General features: G+C 42.9%; 1 protein-coding gene across 1 annotated transcript; it reads right to left on the minus strand.

Annotated features, from left to right (window-relative positions):
• Positions 1-12,270: 12,270 nt before the first annotated feature.
• LOC109884582 (tissue factor pathway inhibitor 2) lies at positions 12,271-18,162 on the minus strand. The gene is made up of 5 exons (XM_031795152.1): positions 17,941-18,162; positions 17,534-17,704; positions 17,043-17,222; positions 13,494-13,667; positions 12,271-12,921 (listed from the first exon to the last, which is right to left on the minus strand). The coding sequence occupies exons 1-5, from the start codon at positions 18,014-18,016 to the stop codon at positions 12,806-12,808; spliced, it is 717 nt and encodes a 238-aa protein (XP_031651012.1). The 5' UTR covers positions 18,017-18,162; the 3' UTR covers positions 12,271-12,805.
• Between the last annotated feature and the right edge of the window lie 4,798 nt (positions 18,163-22,960).

The raw sequence follows: 22,960 nt of genomic DNA on the forward strand, positions 1-22,960 counted from the left end.
CCCTCGTTTCCTGGAGACACGGGGCTCTTCAGGGGTGGTCAGAGGAGTGTTCAGGTAGGTGTATAGGAGTTTCCATCGGTGCCACGTCGGTGGAGAGTCCATACCAGGTTTCCACTGTGCGCATTCCCTCAGAATATGCCAATTTGGCTATCGCTTTATGTAAAACAAAGGCGACCAAATTACCACCCCATCGATGGGGGGGGATTGCGTGATAAACCTCCAGCAGAACGCTGCACTTCCCAGGAGTCACGTGTACCCCCATTGTCACAGGAGGAGACGTTGGCTATGGAGACATATGTCACGGAATCTCTGAGGCAGGAGTACATTCGGCCCTCCATGTCACCCGTCTCCTCGAGTTTCTTTTTTGTGAAAAAAAAGGGGGGAGGACTGCGTCCATGCATTCGATCACAGTGGGGTTTAGTTATCCGCTACCTCTCATCCCTACAGCGGTGGAATCATTCCACGGAACGCATTTTTTCACAAAACTGGACCTCAGGAGCACGTATAATCTGGTGCGTATTCGGAATGGAGACGAGTGGAAAACCACGTTTAAGACCACATTGGGCCATGAGTACCTCGTCATGCCGTATGGGTTAAAGAATGCTCCAGCTGTCTTTCAATCCTTTGTAGATGAGATTCTCAGGGACCTGCACGGGCAGGGTGTGGTGGTGTACATTGATGACATCCTGATCTATTCCGCCACACGCGCCGCGGATGTCTCCCTGGTGCGCAAGGTACTTGGGCGACTGCTGGAACATGACCTATACGTCAAGGCTGAGAAATGTGTGTTCTCCAAATGAGCCGTTTCCTTCCTGGGTTATCGCATATCCACCTCGGGGGTGGTGATGGAGTGTGACCGCGTTAACGCCGTGCGTAATTGGCCGACTCCGACCATGGTAAAGGAGGTGCAGCGGTTTTTAGGGTTTGCCAATTACTACCGGAGGTTTATCCTGGGTTTTGGCCAAGTGGCAGCTCCAATTACCTCACTGCTGAAGGGGGAGCCGGTACTGATGCGCCCGTGTTGGCGCATCCGGACCCCTCGTTAGCGTTCATAGTGGAGGTGGATGCGTCCGAGGCTGGGGTTGGAGCCATGCCATGCTGTCAAGCCCCGCCGCTGCGATTTATTTTCGAAGAAGCTGGGTCCGGCGGAGCGGAATTATGATGTGGGGGACCGGGAGTTGTTAGCTATGGTAAAAGTCCTGAAGGTGTGGAGACACTGGCTTGAGGGGGCTAAGCACCCTTTCCTCATCTGGAGTGACCACCCCAATCTGGAGTATTGGGGTGGGGAGACTGAATCCTCGTCAAGCTAGGTGGGCCATGTTCTTTACCAGATTCAGATTCACAATCTCTTATAGACCAGGTTCCCTCAACACTAAGGCGAAGCACTGCCCCGTCTCTATGACACTGAGGACCGGTCCATTGATCCTACTCCCATCCTTCCAGCTTCTAGGCTGGTGGCACCGGTGGTATGGGAGGTGGACGCGGACATCGAGCGGGCGTTGCGGTTGGTTGGAACCTGCGCATTCACAGTGTCCTACCGGTCTCAGGTACGTGCCGCTTGGTGTCCGTGATCAATTGATTTGGTGGGCTCACACACTACCCTCTTCAGGTCATCTGGGGCTTGCGAGGACAGTGTGGGGTCTTCGGTGGAAATACTGGTGGCCCACCTTAGCCAAGTACGTGAGACTCTTTGTCTCCTCCTGTTCAGTGTGCGCCCAGAGTAAGGCTCCTAGGCACCAGCCTAGAGGGAAACTACAGCCCCTCCCGGTTCCGCAACGGCCCTGGTCTCATCTGTCGGTGGACTTTATTACTGTTCTTTCCCCGTCTCAGGGGAACACTACCATTCTGGTCATTGTGGATCGGTTCTCTAAGTCCTGGCGTCTCCTCCCATTGCCTGGTCTCCCTACGGCCCTACAGACTGCGGAGGCTCTATTTACCCACGTCTTCCGGCGCTACGGGGTGCAGGAGGACATCGTATCTGATCGAGTTCCCCAGTTCACGTCCCGAGTTTGGAGGGAGTTTATGGAACGTCTGGGGGTCTCGGTCAGCATGACCTCTGGTTATCACCCCGAGAGTAATGGGCAGGTGGAGAGAGTGAATCAGGAAGTGGGTAGGTTTCTTCGGTCATATTGCCAGGACCGGCCAGGAGAATGGGCGAGGTACGTCCCATGGGTGGAGTTGGCCCAGAACTCACTCCGTCACTCCGTCACTCCTCCACGAACATGTCGCCATTCCAATGCGTGCTGGGCTACCAGCCGGTTCTTGCTCCGTGGCATCAGAGTCAGACCGAAGCTCCTGCGGTGGAGGAGTGGGTGCAGTGCTCTAGGGAGACCTGGAGGGCAGTCCAGGACACTCTCAAAGCATGCCAGTGGACGGCAGAAGAAGAGTGCTGACTGCCACCACAGTGAGGCCCCTGTGTTCGCAACAAGGGACAGGGTCTGGTCCCCTACAAGAAGGTGAGGTGCCAGAGGGCCTTCCGCCCCCTCTGGACATCGAGGGGTCCCCGGCTTACATGGTACGAGCTATTCTGGACTCAAGACGCCGGGTGAGGGACCTGCAGTACCTCGTGGACTGGGAGGGGTACGGTCTGGAGGAGAGGTGCTGGGTACCGGTGGGGGATATTTTGGATCCATCGCAACTAAGGGAGCTCCATCGCCTCCATCCGGATCTCCCTGCGCCTCGACCTCCGGGTCGCCCTCGAGGCCGCGCGTCGGGGCGGGGGGGGTACTGTCACCGGCCTATTAGCTGCCACCGATCCCCTTTTCTGTTTCAGTTAGTTTTGTCTGATTAGTTTCACCTGTTTCTTGTTTGGGTTTTGTTTTGGGCTATTTAAACCCGGTAGGCCCGGCTTTTGTGCGGGCTTGTTTTTCTGTTCATGGTGTGTGGATTATTGTGGATTCCGTTTTTCCTGACAGTTTCGTCCTGGTTGTTGGACTTGGTATTTATGCGCCCTCATGTGTGGCGTGACCGTTACTCTGTTCTTGGAATAAAGATCCATGTTTTGAACTACCCTGCTCTCTGCGCCTGACTCCTCCACCCACTACTCCTAGAAGCCGTGACAGTAATTCTGATTTTTCAGGGGGTGCTGCATCACCTTCAGCACCCCTTCTTCCCGCGGCCATTCCATACTACTAGGGTGCTTTCTCACCAGCTTCTCAGGTTTACTGTTCATTTGAGCGATATGAAATGGAAGGGAGTTCTATGCAAAAATGGCTCTATATAATACTGTACTCTTTCTTGACTTTGTTCTGGATTTGGGGACTGTGAAAAGACCTGTGGGGGCATGTCTGGTGGGGTAAGTTTGTTGGTCAGAGCTGTGTGTAAGTTAACAATGCAAACAATTTGCAATTTACAACACATTAATGTTTCTTATAAAAAGAAGAAGTGATGCAGTCAGTCTCTCCTCAACTCTTAGCCAAGAGAGACTGGCATGCATAGTATTTATATTAGCCTTCTGATTACAACGAAGAGCAAGACGTGCCGCTCTGTTCCCCGCAGCACTCTACCACACGACAATAATCAAGATAAGACAAGACTAGTTCATCTGACTATTAGAGACCAGTGAGATATAGTTCATCTGACTTTCATAGACCAGTGAGATATAGTTCATCTGACTATCAGAGACCAGGGAGATATAGTTCATCTGACTATTAGAGACCAGGGAGATATAGTTCATCGAACTATCAGAGACCAGGGAGATATAGTTCATCCGACTATCATAGACCAGTGAGATATAGTCAATCTGACTATTAGAGACCAGGGAGATATAGTTCATCTAACTATCAGAGACCAGGGAGATATAGTTCATCTGACTATTAGAGACCAGGGAGATATAGTTCATCTAACTATCAGAGACCAGGGAGATATAGTTCATCCAACTAGCATAGACCAGTGAGATATAGTTCATCTGACTATCAGAGACCAGGGAGATATAGTTCATCTGACTATTAGAGACCAGTGAGATATGGTTTGTCTGGCCATTAGAGACCAGGGAGATATGGTTTGTCTCACCATTAGAGACCAGGGAGATATCGTTTGTCTGGCCATTAGAGACCAGTGAGATATAGTTTGTCTGGCCATTAGAGACCAGGGAGATATGGTTTGTCTCACCATTAGAGACCAGTGAGATATAGTTTGTCTGGCCATTAAAGACCAGTGAGATATAGTTTGTCTGGCCATTAAAGACCAGGGAGATATGGTTTGTCTCACCATTAGAGACCAGTGAGATATAGTTTGTCTGGCCATTAAAGACCAGTGAGATATAGTTTGTCTGGCCGTTAGAGACCAGGGAGATATGGTTTGTCTGGCCATTAGAGACCAGGGAGATATGGTTTGTCTGGCCATTAGAGACCAGGGAGATATGGTTTGTCTGGCCATTAGAGACCAGGGAGATATGGTTTGTCTGGCCGTTAGAGACCAGGGAGATATGGTTTGTCTGGCCATTAAAGACCAGGGAGATATGGTTTGTCTGACTATTATTATTTATTTATTTAACCTTTATTTAACAAGGCAAGTCAGTTAAGAACAAATTCTTATTTTCAATGACGGCCAAGGAACAGTGGGTTAACTGCCTTGTTCAGGGGCAGAATGACAGATTTTTACCTTGTCAGCTTGGGGATTCGATCTTGCAACCTTTCGGTTACTAATCCAACGCTATAACCACTAGGCTACCTGAATGATGTAATTCAGGGGTAGGCAACTCTGTTCCTGGAGTGCCGCAGGTACTGCAGGATTTTATCCCAACTAGGCACCACACCTGACCAACTGAGCTAATTGATCAGTTCAGTGACTGCCTGAATTCAACACACCTGGTCTTCCAGGTCAGTTAAATCAGAATGTATGAAGTGCTTGCGGCCCTCCAGGACCAGGGTTGCCTACCCCTGATGTAGTTGCCTACATAGCAACACAAAGAATAAGAAAAGAAAGCAATGCATTGGAGATGTGTCAAAGTATTACAGATCATTCTTCTTTTTCATTTTTAGATGGTCATAAGATTCATACGGAGCATAATCTTTTCTGCACAAAATAAATATGTACATTTACTTTCTCAAAATACAGTGTTTGTATCCCAAATGGCACCACATTCCTGATTTAGTGCACTGCTTTTTACCAGTGTCCTATGGGTCCTGGTCAAAAGTTGTGCACTATACACGGAATAGGGTTCCATTTGGAATGTCCGTCCTATTTCTTTTTCCCAAGGGCAGCTGTAAGGGGTGTAATGCTGCCACCAGGAGGCGCCTAAAGTTCTGTTACTCCAAGTTCTCCTCAAACTTTGGTTACTGCTCTGTGTCTTTGAGCTTCCAGCACTTTCAATTGTATTATTAAACGAATACATTATTATTTGGTATACTACATGCAATCGCTTTTATGAAAAAATACTTTTCTTACTAGCACTGACTGCTGATAAGTACTTTGAGGATAAATGTACTTGATACCATTGTGAAATGTTGTTGTCCTACCTAGCTATCTTAAGATGAACGCACTAATAAGAGCATCTGCTAAATTACTAAAATGTAAAAGTGTAAAATGTTTGATTTCTATAGACTTCCAACCAATATTATGGTGACTGAATATTGCCTTAGAACAAAAGGCTTATGCAGCATATGAGGTAAAGGGTCTGATAACTCATGAAATGGACTGATTTGCACATGGGATCCATGGTTCTCTATATAAAAGTAATTTAAATAAAACAGTGAATTACCAGTAAATTGCCTAACCCATTGTTCTGCCATACAGTGGCCTGACTAGAAACTCATCGCACAGCTCGAGCACTCTGAGTTCGAACTCAGAGGGTTTTTTTGTAATAGAAAATAAATCACTAAGTCTATTCCAGAAGGAACATTTTCACGGCATTTGCTGGTGGTTTTATCTCATGACAAAGTGACAAAAAACAGGGATACATTTTTTTATGTGATTAAACTTAGGTACGGTCTTTTCGGAAATGAGTCTTTTTTTGTTGTTGACAAAAGCGAGGAGTGGAAACTTCAATTGTAAAACAATTTACATACAACTATGGGAACATTTTCATTCCCTCTAAATCCTTCTTAATGTTTCCTCCATTTCTGGTCCATGGGTGTTCAATTGGATTGGAAGGATCGTGTCACTGTTCGCCTACTTTCCAACTCTAGCATTCCGTCACCTCATCTAAGGACAGGGAGATAGATAGGTATATTTGGGACCCGATTCAGGAAACTGGGCATATGTGGCAAGTCACGACTTCACGTAACAAATATATTTTTTTATCAAAATGAGTTATTTGGCAGAAATGCCTTCTAGAACATGTGAACTTCCATGTGCCTTAATAACAAACTTGTATGCCATCTGTAAATACGAATAAAATTGTTAAATTATGAGCTGAATCCAGGTGGTGAGTCACATTTATGACATCCTCTCTGATACCACATCCTCGGTAATGGATGATTTACCCTGAAGTCCTAATAGAGTACCAGCCAGACATATTGCACGTTTAGTATTTATATCCAAGCTGAATGGGCTGGCAGTTACCTTTTGATGACTTCCATAAATATGTATAGCCTCCACAGAGCTACAGCTTTTCTTTAATGGGATGATTGAATAAGGGGGAAAAGCACAGGGCAGGTACAATGGTGGGGGTGAAAGAAAGGCTACAAGGTTGTTTTATGAAACTCCACATGAGAAGATTTATTAAACATTTGTCATGTCTTAGATGGTACAGAGCAACACTGAAAACAAGAAAAATATGCATGTGTACTGATTCTGCTGCCAAAACTAATATTTACACATTAAATAAAAATGCATGAGCGTGAACAGAACACGTTGTTACTTTTCTATTGAGTTGGTTTCTCAACAGAAACTGGCAAGTTAGGGTTCATGTCAAAACAACAAAATAGATTGGACATGTCATGTTATTGATTTTTCTCTCCAAGGTGGCATAGCAGTTCAGACGTCTTTTGTCCTCGTCTTGTCGTGTCCTGTATATATATATATTTACAACTTTTTCACATACATTTTATTTTTATTTTCCATCAACTCATCTTCAAAACACTCTCCTGCAACCCGCCTCACCAATGTATATTTATAAAAAAGTATTATTTACCTCAGATCTGTAATCCTCCAAGAAGCTAGCCAGAAACTCCAAGAAGCTAGCCTGAAACTAGCCAGAAGCTAATCCAGAAGCTAGTTCAGAAGCTAGTTAGCTCCTTTACTGGCAAATCGTTAGTATTCAGCTAGCCACGGTTTGTGGTCATCAGCTATCCTTTAGCTCGAAAATCTATCGCCAGTTCTGTACGGCGCAGCGCGGCTCGGAACGGAACATACCGGACCAATTTTTCTCTCCATGTCCCTGGACATTCATACCCGGATCTCACAGCTAGCTAGCTGCTATCCGTGTGACCATCGGCCTTCGTCGATTCCGGAGCAAACATCAATTATTCCGGAGCTAGCAAGCTCCGTCAATCACTCCTGAGTTCCATCAATCACACCTGGGCTGCAGTCACCTATCCGGACCCGTTTTACTGCCTTCGCGGAGCCCCACCGGGCCTTCACAACTGGACTGCCGACGTTATCTACCCGAAGGAGTTATTCGGCCGGCTCCTCCGTCGCGACGTTACCTGAACGCCCATCTGCGGCCTGCTAACCGTTAGCTGTCTTACCGGCTGCTATCTGAATAGACAATCGGACAATTTTTTTATTATTATTTTTTTTTTAAATTATTTTTTAAATTATTATTATTATCTTTTCTTCTTGGGCCTCTATAACTATATCTATTGTTTTTATTTTTGTTGTTGTTGTGTGATTTGGATTAATCCCCTCTACCACACGGAACCCCACTAATCTACTGACGGAACGTAAGGGGTGGCTAACAGACCTCCATCCTATGCTAGCTTGCTACCGATGCCCTGGCTAGCTGTCTAAATCACCAACCAACCTCTCCACTCACCGGACCCTTTTGATCACTCGACTAAGCATGCCTATCCTTAATGTCAATATGTCTTGTCCATTTCTGTTCTGGTTAGTGTTTATTGGCTTATTTCACTGTAGAGCCTCTAGTCCTGCTCACTATACCTTATCCAACCTATTAGTTCCACCACCCACACATGCAATGACATCTCCTGGTTTCAACGATGTTTCTAGAGACAATATCTCTCTCTTCATCACTCAATACCTAGGTTTACCCCCACTGTATTCACATCCTACCATACATTTGTCTGTACATTATACCTTGATGCTATTTTATCGCCCCCAGAAACCTCCTTTTACTCTATGTTCCAGACGTTCTAGACGACCAATTCTCATAGCTTTTAGCCGTACCCTTATTCTACTCCTCCTATGTTCCTCTGGCGATGTAGAGGTGAATCCAGGCCCTGCAGTGCCTAGCTCCACTCCTATTCCCCAGGCGCTCTCTTTTGACGACTTCTGTAACCGTAATAGCCTTGGTTTCATGCATGTTAACATTAGAAGCCTCCTCCCTAAGTTTGTTCTATTCACTGCTTTAGCACACTCTGCCAACCCGGATGTTCTAGCTGTGTCTGAATCCTGGCTTAGGAAGACCACCAAAAATTCTGAAGTTTTAATTCCAAACTACAACATTTTCAGACAAGATAGAACTGCCAAAGGGGGCGGTGTTGCAATCTACTGCAAAGATAGCCTGCAGAGTTCTGTCCTACTATCCAGGTCTGTACCCAAACAATTTGAACTTCTACTTTTAAAAATCCACCTCTCTAAAAACAAGTCTCTCACCGTTGCCGCCTGCTATAGACCACCCTCTGCCCCCAGCTGTGCTCTGGACACCATATGTGAACTGATTGCCCCCCATCTATCTTCAGAGTTCGTGCTGCTAGGCGACCTAAACTGGAACATGCTTAACACCCCAGCCATCCTACAATCTAAACTTGATGCCCTCAATCTCACACAAATAATCAATGAACCTACCAGGTACCTCCCCAAAACCTTAAACACGGGCACCCTCATAGATATCATCCTAACCAACTTCCCCTCTAAATACACCTCTGCTGTCTTCAACCAAGATCTCAGCGATCACTGCCTCATTGCCTGCATCCGTAATGGGTCAGCGGTCAAACGACCTCCACTCATCACTGTAAAACGCTCCCTGAAACACTTCTGCGAGCAGGCCTTTCTAATCGACCTGGCCGGGGTATCCTGGAAGGATATTGATCTCATCCCGTCAGTAGAGGATGCCTGGATATTTTTTAAAAATGCCTTCCTAACCATCTTAAATAAACATGCCCCATTCAAGAAATTTAGAACCAGGAACAGATATAGCCCTTGGTTCTCCCCAGACCTGACTGCCCTTAACCAACACAAAAACATCCTATGGCGTTCTGCATTAGCATCGAACAGCCCCCGTGATATGCAGCTGTTCAGGGAAGCTAGAAATCATTATACACAGGCAGTTAGAAAAGCCAAGGCTAGCTTTTTCAAGCAGAAATTTGCTTCCTGCAACACTAACTCAAAAAAGTTCTGGGACACTGTAAAGTCCATGGAGAATAAGAACACCTCCTCCCAGCTGCCCACTGCACTGAAGATAGGAAACACTGTCACCACTGATAAATCCACCATAATTGAGAATTTCAATAAGCATTTTTCTACGGCTGGCCATGCTTTCCACCTGGCTACTCCTACCCCGGACAACAGCACTGCACCCCCAACAGCAACTCGCCCAAGCCTTCCCCATTTCTCCTTCTCCCAAATCCATTCAGCTGATGTTCTGAAAGAGCTGCAAAATCTGGACCCCTACAAATCAGCCGGGCTAGACAATCTGGACCCTTTCTTTCTAAAATTATCTGCCGAAATTGTTGCCACCCCTATTACTAGCCTGTTCAACCTCTCTTTCGTGTCGTCTGAGATTCCCAAAGATTGGAAAGCAGCTGCGGTCATCCCCCTCTTCAAAGGGGGGGACACTCTTGACCCAAACTGCTACAGACCTATATCTATCCTACCGTGCCTTTCTAAGGTCTTCGAAAGCCAAGTCAACAAACAGATTACCGACCATTTCGAATCTCACCATACCTTCTCTGCTATGCAATCTGGTTTCAGAGCTGGTCATGGGTGCACCTCAGCCACGCTCAAGGTCCTAAACGATATCTTAACCGCCATCGATAAGAAACATTACTGTGCAGCCGTATTCATTGATCTGGCCAAGGCTTTCGACTCTGTCAATCACCATATCCTCATCGGCAGACTCGACAGCCTTGGTTTCTCAAATGATCGCCTCGCCTGGTTCACCAACTACTTCTCTGATAGAGTTCAGTGTGTCAAGTCGGAGGGTCTGCTGTCCGGACCTCTGGCAGTCTCTATGGGGGTGCCACAGGGTTCAATTCTTGGACCGACTCTCTTCTCTGTATACATCAATGAGGTCGCTCTTGCTGCTGGTGAGTCCCTGATCCACCTCTACGCAGACGACACCATTCTGTATACTTCCGGCCCTTCTTTGGACACTGTGTTAACAACCCTCCAGGCAAGCTTCAATGCCATACAACTCTCCTTCCGTGGCCTCCAATTGCTCTTAAATACAAGTAAAACTAAATGCATGCTCTTCAACCGATCGCTACCTGCACCTACCCGCCTGTCCAACATCACTACTCTGGACGGCTCTGACTTAGAATACGTGGACAACTACAAATACTTAGGTGTCTGGTTAGACTGTAAACTCTCCTTCCAGACCCATATCAAACATCTCCAATCCAAAGTTAAATCTAGAATTGGCTTCCTATTTCGCAACAAAGCATCCTTCACTCATGCTGCCAAACATACCCTTGTAAAACTGACCATCCTACCAATCCTCGACTTTGGCGATGTCATTTACAAAATAGCCTCCAATACCCTACTCAACAAATTGGATGCAGTCTATCACAGTGCAATCCGTTTTATCACCAAAGCCCCATATACTACCCACCATTGCGACCTGTACGCTCTCGTTGGCTGGCCCTCGCTTCATACTCGTCGCCAAACCCACTGGCTCCATGTCATCTACAAGACCCTGCTAGGTAAAGTCCCCCCTTATCTCAGCTCGCTGGTCACCATAGCATCTCCCACCTGTAGCACACGCTCCAGCAGGTATATCTCTCTAGTCACCCCCAAGACCAATTCTTTCTTTGGCCGCCTCTCCTTCCAGTTCTCTGCTGCCAATGACTGGAACGAACTACAAAAATCTCTGAAACTGGAAACACTTATCTCCCTCACTAGCTTTAAGCACCAACTGTCAGAGCAGCTCACAGATTACTGCACCTGTACATAGCCCACCTATAATTTAGCCCAAACAACTACCTCTTTCCCAACTGTATTTAATTTTTATTTATTTATTTATTTTGCTCCTTTGCACCCCATTATTTTTTTATTTCTACTTTGCACATTCTTCCATTGCAAAACTACCATTCCAGTATTTTACTTGCTATATTGTATTTACTTTGCCATCATGGCCTTTTTTTGCCTTTACCTCCCTTCTCACCTCATTTGCTCACATTGTATATAGACTTGTTTATACTGCATTATTGACTGTATGTTTGTTTTTACTCCATGTGTAACTCTGTGTCGTTTTATCTGTCGAACTGCTTTGCTTTATCTTGGCCAGGTCGCAATTGTAAATGAGAACTTGTTCTCAACTTGCCTACCTGGTTAAATAAAGGTAAAATTAAAAAAAATATAAAAAAAATTGTATATTGGGTGGGAATGTACCTGCAGTTGTGTCAGTATTCTGTATCACAGATTACATTGTTGTGTTGACTTTCCGATACTGTATATACAGACTCTGGTAAAGAGGTTAATGTAAATATAGTTTGTTGACTTCCTTCTAAGGCCAGCAAAGTAATGAATGTGCTGCCATAACTCTCTCCATCTATTAAGTGGGGCAGCAGGTACACTAGTTGCTAAGAGCATTGGGACAGTAACGAAAGGTCGCTGGTTCGAATCCCTGAGCCGAGCTGGTGAAAAATCAGAGCAAGGCACTTAACCCTAATTGTGCCTGTAAGTTGCTTTGGATAAGAGCGTATGTAAAGTGTAATGGTTGCTACCCTCCTCTAGTCCGGCTGTTCTGAAGGGGCTGAAAATAACCCAGTCAAAGCAAGATAAGAGAAAGTTAAAGATTTAGGGTGGAAAGGAAGTGGGATAGGGAGAGAAACAGGTATCAAGCTCTTGGATGAGAAGGGGCATGGTGACAATGCAAGCATACATGAAAAAAGAGGACACACATTCAGTTCTTATTCCTGTTTAGTAACAGGATTATATTTAGAGGCAAAGTGGAATTTCAGGACAAATGGGAGAAAAGCAACTGAGTAGTGTACAGACAAAAATGTCTTGAGTTATTTTATTATATCCATTATGTCATGGTGTGAAAACTTAATATAAAGTTAAGTTAAGATTTTGTTAAAATGTACTATGTTGAAAACACAAAATAATACATAAATTATTTAGCTAATATTGCTTAACAATTTAAACAGTGCCTCAGTATAACTTCATCATAAATGGTGGAAAACAGTAAACTGTTAAAGTATTTAGAAAAAATCTAAAATACATTAAACAAATTCTATAAAAATATATTTTTACATTGTATGATAGTTGCCATGGTAAATGTATACTACAATACAAACTGTCTTGAGAAACGTACTCAGCAAAAATACTGCTGGTGTAGGTCGATTCACATTTGATTGATTGGTTTGCTATTTTCAACTATGCATCACAATGAACCATTACAGACAAGGCAGTGCAAGTAGCAAGTCAATTATGGTGCAGTAAGAAAAATACAATTCAACATGTCAATGATAGTTCAATTATAGTCAATTCATGTGCCCCTTTGAATAAAATCACTGAATCAAATTGTTGACCATTTAATATTGTTATTAGGCTTTATTCTAATACGGTTTTTGGAAGTTGTTCTCATCATGCCTGCTCTTCTGCCTGTTTTTCTGCTTATCCATGGTTTCCCAGCTGAAACAAAGAAAATGATATATCATCATACAGGTCATTATTACATCCCATTAAGGTGCAGAACGTTCCGTTTGCATGCTGGTGGGCAGGGAGACATTCAGCTCTGCTAAAACCATCTAAAACTATTGAAAACTATGTGCAGATTAACCTAAACCACACATACCTGTCAGTTATAATACACTTTTATTTTACTCAAATATCCAATTAATGTGGCCAATATTGAGAGATTGAGATGTAATCCAGCTGTTACTCGGATACTAGCTGGCGCTAACGAAAAGGCCTGTAGCCATTACTGCAATTATGGGGAACATGCAAAAGGTTGTTGAGCTGGCAGATGTAATAAGTCTATTGGTCATTATATTCAAAAACACCCCCTCCCTTCCCCCCAGTTATATCTTCAGATAAACAGAGAACACTCTGTGTGTGTGTGTGTGTGTGTGTGTGTGTGTGTGTGTGTGTGTGTGTGTGTGTGTGTGTGTGTGTGTGTGTGTGTGTGTGTGTGTGTGTGTGTGTGTGTGTGTGTGTGTGTGTGTGTGTGTGTGTGTGTGTGTGTGTGATGACCACTATCATACCTTTAGCACAGATGTCCATGCAGCTTTGTCTGGATATAAAGTTGTTGCTGCTTCCTCCACAACCTGAATAGATGAACTGCTCACACATCCTGGAGGCTGAGTTGTAGTAGTAGCGCGGTATAGATGCAGCACATCCTCCTTTATCCAGGGGATCCAGGCAGAGCACAGGAGTAGCTGTCAAGCACATAAAACAACTATAACAACTCTGGGAGAGAGTAGGCTACTCTTCAGCTATCATTAACCAAGACGCTCATCTCTGGTAGTCTGTAACCTAGCCTCGGTGCCAGTCTGTTTGGTAATGTAACCTAGCCTGGGTGCCAGCCTGTTTGGTAATGTAACCTAGCCTGGGTGCCAGCCTGTTTGGTAATGTAACCTAGCCTGGGTGCCAGCCTGTTTGGTAATGTAACCTAGCCTGGGTGCCAGCCTGTTTCTGATCTGTCGCCAACTCCTTATGGAACTCTCATGCCAAACATGACAAGGAGTGGCCAGGAGTTGAACAGCTAAACAGACGGGTAACCAGGCTACATCTCTAGTTTCTTAATAACATAAGTAGATATACCATTGAAAGAGGATACTGGATGGAATCATTTCAGAATAATATTGTTATAGAAAAACAGGACAATAGGCAGAGAGTAGGCTACTCTTCAGCTTGCTTTGTCTCATTTTCCACCGAGAGGCTCATCCCCGGCTTCTGAACATAAACAGACGCACAACTGAGAGAAATGTATGGAATAATTTCAGGACAATGCCTGAGAGAATTAAGGCACTCGGATACTGTGTGACTCTTGAGTATAGTATTGATAGAAGAGACTGTTAGAGTGTCAGGATTGGTCCTTTTTGTACTGGTCCTTCTTTGTTTTTTTTGTTTTGTATCCCCTTTTTCTCCCCAATTTCGTGATATCCAATCACAATCTCGTCTCATCACTGGAACTCCCCAACGGGCTCGGGAGAGGCGAAGGTCGAGTCATGCGTCCTCCGAAACATGACCCGCCAAACCTCGCTTCTTAACACTTAACCTGTAAGCCAGCCGCACCAATGTGTCGGAGGAAACACTGTTCAACTGACGACCGAAGTCAGCCTGCTGGTGCCCGGCCCACCACAAGGAGTCGCTAGAGCGCGATGAACCTGGGATCGAACCTGGGATCAAATCCCAGGCTATAGTGCCTTAGATTGCTGCGCCACTTGGGAGGCTGGTACTGGTCCTTCTATCTAGTTTGAGTATAGTATTGATTAGAGGTCGACCGATTAGTCGGAATGGCCGATTAATTAGGGCCTATTTCAAGTTTTCATAACAATCGGAAATCTGTATTTTTGGACACCGATTTGGCCGATTAATTTTTTTTTATTCTTAGACCTTTATTTAACTAGGCAAGTCAGTTAAGAACACATTCCTATTTTCAACGACGGCCTAGGAATGGTGGGTTAACTGCCTCGTTCAGGGGCAGAACGACAGATTTTCACCTTAACAGCTCAGGGGATTCGATCTTGCAACCTTACAGTTAACTAGTCCAACGCTCTAACCACCTGCCTCACGAGGAGCCTGCCTGATACGCGAATGCAATAAGCCAAGGTAAGTTGCTAGCTAGCATTAAACGTATCTTATAAAAAACAATCAATCAATCATAATCACTAGTTAACTACACATGGTTGATGATACAACTAGTTTATCTAGCGTGTCCTGCGTTGCATATAATCGATGTGGTGCGTATCATTGCTCCAATGTGTACCTAACCATGAACATCAATGCCTTTCTTAAAATCAATACACAGAAGTATATATTTTTAAACTTGCATATTTAGCTAAAAGAAATCCAGGTTAGCAGGCAATATTAACCAGGTGAAATTGTGTCACTTCTCTTGGGTTCATTGCACAGTGTATATTGTCAGTGTATATGCAACAGTTTGGGCAGCCTAATTTGCCAGAATTATACGTAATTATGACATAACATTGAAGGTTGTGCAATGTAACAGGAACATTTAGACTAATGGATGCCACCCCTTAGATAAAATACGGAACGGTTCCGTATTTCACTGAAAGAATAAACGTTTTGTTTTCGAGATGATAGTTTCCGGATTCTACCATATTAATGACCTAAGTATTTCTGTGTGTTATTATGTTATAACTAAGTCAATGATTTGATAGAGCAGTCTGACTGAGCAGCAGCAGGCTCGTAAGCATTCATTCAAACAGCACTTTTGTGCGTTTTGCCAGCAGCTCTTCGTTGTGCGTCAAGCATTGCGCTGTTTATGACTTCAAGCCTATCAAGTGTGCGCGCTAATAGCGTTTCAAACTTCACTCGCTCTGAGACTTGGAGTGGTTATTCCCCTTGCTCTGCATGGGTGACCCTGCTTCGAGGGTGGCTGTTGTCGTTATGTTCCTGGTTCGAGCCCAGGGAGGAGCGAGAAGAGGGACGGAAGCTATACTGTTACATTGGCAATACTAAAGTGCCTATAAGAACATCCAATAGTCAAAGGTAAATTAAATACAAATGGTATAGAGAGAAATAGTCCTATAATTCCTATAATAACTACAACCTAAAACTTCTTACCTGGGAATATTGAAGACTCATGTTAAAATGAACCACCAGCTTTCATATGTTCTCATGTTCTGACCAAGGAACTTAAACATTAGCTTTCTTACATAGCACATATTGCACTTTTACTTTCTTCTCCAACACTTTGTTTTTGCATTATTTCAACCAAATTGAACATGTTTCATAATTTATTTGAGGCTAAATTGATTTTATTGATGTATTATATAAAGTTAAAATAAGTGTTCATTCAGTATTGTTGTAATTGTCATTATTACAAATAAAATATATTTTTTTTAAATCGGCCAATTAATCGGAATCTGCTTTTTTGGTCCTCCAATAATCGGTATCGGTATTGAAAAATCATAATCGGTCGACCTCTAGTATTGATCCGTGGAGGCTGCTGAGGGGAGGACAGCTCATAATAATGGCTGGAATGGAGCAAATGGAATGGCATCAAACACATGTGTTCAATGTATTTGCTACCATTCCACCTATTCCGCTCCAGCCATTACCACGAGCCCGTCCTCCCTAATTAAGGTGCAACCTGGTATTGATAGAGGAGACCGTTAGAGTGTCCGGGTTGGTCCTCATTTCCGGATTACTCATCAACTATTGCATGTCATCATGGCCAGAAGTTTGATGAGGATGTGGCTGTTTGCAATCAAATTGCCAAATTTCATGAAAAAGCTTCCTCTAATCTTGTTTCTACATCATTCCAAAGTAATACAGCGTTAATAACACAATAGAGTGAACACAGTGGAGTCTCATGAAAAGTAGAATCTGGATCTATTTTGTCATTTAAAAAAAAGTTACCTTAATTTAACTAGACAAGTCAGTTACGAACAATTCTTATTTACAATGATGGCCTACTCCGTTCAAACCCCGACGACCCTGGGCCAATTGTGCACCGCCCTATAAGCCCATGCTCAACACTGGATGTGGAAATATTTTCCCTATTGTGCTTCACGGCTAATCGAAAACAGTCAGACTGTTGACCTTGACTATTGTCCACATACTTTTGTGTGGTCTGCAGTACTCCATGCAAGACAACTGGTCCTGAAAGCGGTTCTCGTTGCCCTGGCAGCCCCCGTAGACGAACTGCTCACACTGCATGGTGGTCATGTTGAAGAAGTAGCTCAAGAAATTGGCCCGACAGGGACCCACCTCTTTCTGGAACCTGCAGATCTGGGGGATCTCTGGTGGGGTGGAGAAGGTGAAAAGAAACACATTCTTATAGGAACTATTGAAAAATGAAATGGGTCACATTGTATCGTCTTTTATCCTGAATTGGTTTGGATTTCCATTTCAAAACCCCAAAACTTTTCAAAAGTGCTGTCGGCTATATGTTCATACAATTCATCACTTAGAATTGTTTTGATGACATAAAATAAATGGCCTATAGTCTAAATAAAAAAATGTAACTGAACTTGATGAATATTTAAATGCAAAGAAAAACTACTGAGAATACCACACAAAAACAGACTTGTATAAACAAATAAAAACGTACTTGGTATTCTAAAACATGCTTTCTGACACGCCAGAAAACTCATGAAGTTGTTTGCATTCCCTTGGCAGCCTCCATAGACAAACTCTTCGCATTGTTGAGTGATAGTGTTGTAGTAGTAACGTTGGATAACTCCTCTGCAAGGTCCCTCATCTACTTGAAGTAGACACACCTCTGAAATTAGCAGAAACACACATCAACATTATTGCTGGCTGCAAAATTAGGTCAAGGAATCTCTGAAGTGCAGATTCATGTCGACAACAACTTTATCACTACTGAAAAGTCATGAGCCAACGCCCATCGATTGATTATGATTGCAAAGTATTTTGGCGTCGAGAAAAACGAATAAAATATTAATGTGGCTATTACCAGTTACGGTATTAAAAATACATACAATCATTATTCTTTACCTTGTTTCGGTGACAATGCAAAAACGTAACAAAGAGAGCATGAAAGGATCAGAAAAATCAATGAACTGTGCTCCATTGTTGTAGATTTTCCCCAAGTTCAATTCTCCTTAACTCTTCTAACTTATCGCACCATCAGTACAGCCATTTATACTCTTGTAAACCCTTTCCCAAGCGGCTCGAGGGGCGGGCTATAATGGCTAATTTCCATACAAACCCGAAGTAGGAACGACCTGATTAATGTTTTGATCTGCATCATAGACAACGTCACGTTCATACACTGTTGAACTAATAACGCAATATGTCAACCGTCCTTCATCGTGCGCAATAGATACGGTCCAAACATTGATGTGGAAAGAGACTACAATAAATGTAGGCTAGTCTGGGAATTAAACTATTATGGGAGTATCATGAGAAGAAGGATTTGTTAACAGATTTATGACCATATGTGTCATAACATATGACAATGTTAATTATTGTTTTTTCTTCTACTTTATTTAACTTGTCAAGTCAGTTAAGAACGAATTCTTATTTACAATGAAGGCCTACCCCGGTCAAACCGCTGGGCTGGGCCAATTGTGCGCTGCCCTATGGCACAGCCCAATCACAGCCAGATATAGTCTATAGTATAGTCTATAGTCTACTATAGTGACGCCTCTTGCACTGAGATGCAGTGCCTTAGACCGCTGCACCACTCACTTTGAAAAGTGGTTTCCAGTAATGAATTATAACAAATGATTAGATCTAGATTTGAGAGTTGATTTATTAATGTGGGCTACAGGCTTTTAACGTTCTATTCGGTTCATGTTTAAGGCCTACATCTAATTCAGATGAATGAAATTGATTTACAGTATGTGTGTATATAGTCCACATACTCACTACAAAATATTGCCTTGTCTCTAAGGAAGTGATACAGTATAAAACATTAACACATTGAGCTTATGTCATTCTTTATTGTGTCATAGTCCCCATCACATCTGGATGTTGGCCAATAAAAAAAAACAATCACAAATCTGGGCATCCATGCAGGATCTGCCTTGGTGAACTTTATTAGCTTTTCTCTTTACATCAATAGAAATGTAAACCGGTGGGAACTCTAAAAGGTATGAAGATACATGTTTAAAAAAGGACCAACTCAGTGGCCTTGTAGTTAGTGTCCACCCTGAGATCGGAAGACTGTACAAATATGGCCCAATTCCTCTCAAGCTGCCTCAACGCTATGAGCCGTTCCGGCTTGCACATGCCAAGGCTTGTGCAAGGCTACTTAGCTTTCAACAAGGAGAGTGGAGTGAGAAAATGTCATATGAGCTGCTTTATAATGTGTCCTATTTCTGTCCTAACAGACAACTGGTTCCCTGGATGCATAAAAACAACAACACTCTCCCCCTCATTGAGATTTTGTCCTTTGATAGACCCCTACTAAATGTCCATGAATTATAATCCACCAGTGGAGGCTGCTGAGGGGAGGACGGCTCATAATAATGGCTGGAATGGAGTAAATGGAATGGTATCAAACACGTCAAAGATGTGGTTTCCATGTGGTTGATAACACTCCATTGACTCCATTTCAGCCATTATTATGAGCTGGCCTCCCCTCAGCAGCCTCCACTGTAATCCACATAATAATTCAAATACATTGTTGCTGCAGTATTCTTTTCCTGCTGTAGCAAACTGTCTTAAGTTAAGATCCTACATCTGTACCTGACCTGTATTTGATAGAATATTGAATAAGAGTCTTGGTCAAAGAAGAAAGGCCAATTTCCTAATACATATCAATTACATAAGTAGAGAACTATATCCCATAATGACAAAGCAAAAACAGTATTTTTTTTAAAAATTTTGCAAATGTATTAAAAATTATGAAAAATTTGCTTATTTACATAAGTATTCAGACCCTTTGCTATGAGACTCGAAATTGAGCTCAGATGCATCCTATTTCCATTGATCATCCTTGAGATTTTTCTATAACTTGATTGGAGTCCACCTGTGGTAAATTAAATTGATTGGACATGATTTGCAAAGGCCCACCCCTGTCTATATAAGGTCCCACAGTTGATAGTGCACGTCAGAGCAAAGACCAAACCATAAGGTCGAAGGAATTGTCCGTAGAGCTCCGAGACAGGATTGTGTCAAGGCACCATTGAAGGTCCACAAGATCACAGTGGCCTCCATCATTCTTAAATGGAAGAAGTTTGGAACCACCAAGACTCTTACTAGAGCTGGACGCCCAGGCCAAACTGAGCAACCGGGGGAGAAGGGCCTTCCTGGTGGTCACTTTGACAGAGCTCCAGTGTGCCTCTGTGGAAATGGGAGAACCTTTCAGAAGGACAACCATCTCTGCAGCATTCCACCAATCAGGCCTTTATGGTAGAGTGGCCAGACAGAAGCCACTCTACAGCAAAAGGCACATGACAGCCTGCTTGGAGTTTGCCAAAAGGCACCTAAAGGACTCTCAGACCATGAGAAACAAGATTCTCTGGTCTGATGAAACCAAAATTGATCACCTTGCCTGAATTCCAAGCGGCATATCTGGAGGACATGGCACCATCCCTATGGTGAAGCATGGCGGTGGCGTCATCATGCTGTGATGATGTTTTTTAGCGGCAGGGACTTGGAGACTAGTCAGGATCGAGGGATAGATGAAGGTAGCAAAATACAGAGATCATTGATGAAAACCTTCTCCAGAGCGCTTAGGACCTCAGACTGGGGTGAAGGTTCACCTTTCAACACCACAACGACCCTAAGCACACAGCCAAGACAACGCAGGAGTGGCTTCGGGACAAGTCTTTGAATGTCCTTTAGTGGCTCAGCCAGAGCCCGGACTTGAACCCGATCGAATGTCTCTAGAGAGTAGAGGTCGACTGATTAATTGGCATGGGCGATTAATTAGGGCCGACTTCAAGTTTCATAACAATCGGTAATCGGCAGTTTTGTATGCCGATTATGGCTATATACACTATTTTAAAAAATTATTTTTTTATTTTATTTTCTACTGTGTTATTGACTTGTTTATGGTTTACTCCATGTGTAACTCTGTGTTGCTGTCTGTTCACACTGCTATGCTTTATCTTGGCCAGGTCGCAGTTGTAAATGAGAACTTGTTCTCAACTAGCCTACCTGGTTAAATAAAGGTGAAATAAAATAAATAAAAAACTCCACAAGGAGACTGCATGGCAGACAGAAGCCACTCTTGTTACACGAGTGCAGCAAGGAACCAAGGTAAGTTGCTAGCTAGCATTAAACTTATCTTATAAAAAACAATGAATCTTAATATAATCACTAGTTAACTACACATGGTTTATGATATTACTAGTTTAACTAGCTTGTCCTTCGTTGCATATAATCATTGTGGTGCCTGTTAATTTAACATCGAATCACAGCCTACTTTGCCAAACGGGTGATGATTTAACAAAGCACATCCGCGAAAAAAGCACTGTCGTTGCACCAACGTACCTAACCATAAACATCAATGCCTTTCATATTAAATTCAATACACAAGTATATTTTTTTAAACCTGCATATTTAGTTAAAAGAAATTAATGTTAGCAGGCAGTATTAACTAGGGAAATTGTGTCACTTCTCTTGCGTTTTGTGCAAGCAGAGTCAGGGTATATGCAGCAGTTTGGGACACCTGTCTCGCTGCGAACTGTGTGAAGACCATTTCTTCCTAACAAAGACCTTAATTAATTTGCCAGAATTTTACATAATTATGACATAACATTGAAGGTTGTGCAATGTAACAGTAATATTTAGACTTCGGGATGCCACCTGTTCGATAAAATACAGACCGGTTCTGTATTTCACTCAAAGAATAAACGTTTTGTTTCGAAATTATAGGTCCGGATTTGACCATATTAATGACCCAAGACTTGTATTTCTGTGTGTTTATTATATTATAATTAAGTCTATGATTTGATATTTGATAGAGCAGTCTGACTAAGCGGTGGTAGGCAGCAGCAGGCTCGTAAGCATTCATTCAAACAGCACTTTCCTACGTTTGCCAGCAGCTCTTCGCAATGCTTGAAGCACCGCGCTGTTTATGACTTCAAGCCTATCAACTCCCGAGATTAGGTTGGCAATACTATAGTGCCTATAAGAATATCCAATAGTCAAAGGTAAATGAAATACAAATGGTAAAGAGAGAAATAGTCCTATAATTCCTATAATGACTACAACCTAAAACTTCTTAACTGGGAATATTGAAGACTCATGTTAAAAGGAACCACCAGCTTTCATATGTTCTCATGTTCTGAGCAAGGAACTTAAAGGTTAGCTTTTTTACATGGCACATATTGCACTTTCACTTTCTTCACCAACACTGTGTTTTTGCATTATTTAAACCAAATTGAACATGTTTCATTATTTATTGGAGACTAAATTGATTTTATTTATGTATTATATTAAGTTAAAATAAAAGTGTTCATTCAGTATTGTTGTAATTGTCATTATTACAAATGTATATATAAAAATCGGCCGATTAATCGGTATCGGCTATTTTTGGTCCTCCAATAATTGGTATCTGAAAAATCATAATCGGTTGACCTCTACTGGAGAGACCTGAAAATAGCTGTGCAGCAACTCTCCCCATCTAACCTTACAGAGCTTGAAAGGATCTGCAGAGAAGAATGGGAGAAACTCCCCAAGTACCGGTGTGGCAAGCTTGTAGTGTCAAACCCAAGAAGACTCGAGGCTGTAATCGCCGAAATTTCTCATCCTAATATTTATATATTTCTTAATTCCATTCTTTCACTTTTAGATTTGTTTGTATTGTTGTGAATTGTTAGAATACTACTGCACTGTTGGAGCTAGGAACACAAGCACTTCGCTACATCCGCAATAACATCTGCTATATGTGAATGCGACTAATTCAATTCGAGTTGATGTAATAACATAAAATCATGCACATAAAATCTTCATAATTCATAAAGGTCATGTTAACTGACTGATATTAACACATAGAACAAAACATATATGATCTCATAAGCCTGTGTTAACCTCCAAAACCCATTTCCCCCCCATTAAT

The sequence above is a fragment of the Oncorhynchus kisutch genome, linkage group LG17 (assembly GCF_002021735.2).
Source record: "Oncorhynchus kisutch isolate 150728-3 linkage group LG17, Okis_V2, whole genome shotgun sequence".
Classification (NCBI taxonomy): domain Eukaryota; kingdom Metazoa; phylum Chordata; class Actinopteri; order Salmoniformes; family Salmonidae; genus Oncorhynchus; species Oncorhynchus kisutch.

Bases quoted from the DNA above. Each gene is read 5' to 3' on its own strand.
- LOC109884582 (XM_031795152.1), bottom strand. From the start codon at position 18,016: ATGGAGCACAGTTCATTGATTTTTCTGATCCTTTCATGCTCTCTTTGT. The intron at 17,223-17,533 runs GTACGTTTTTAT...CCACCCCACCAG, and splicing joins AGCATGTTTTAGAATACCAA to AGATCCCCCAGATCTGCAGG. The intron at 12,922-13,493 runs GTATGATAGTGG...TCTTTGTTTCAG, and splicing joins CATGGACATCTGTGCTAAAG to CTGGGAAACCATGGATAAGC.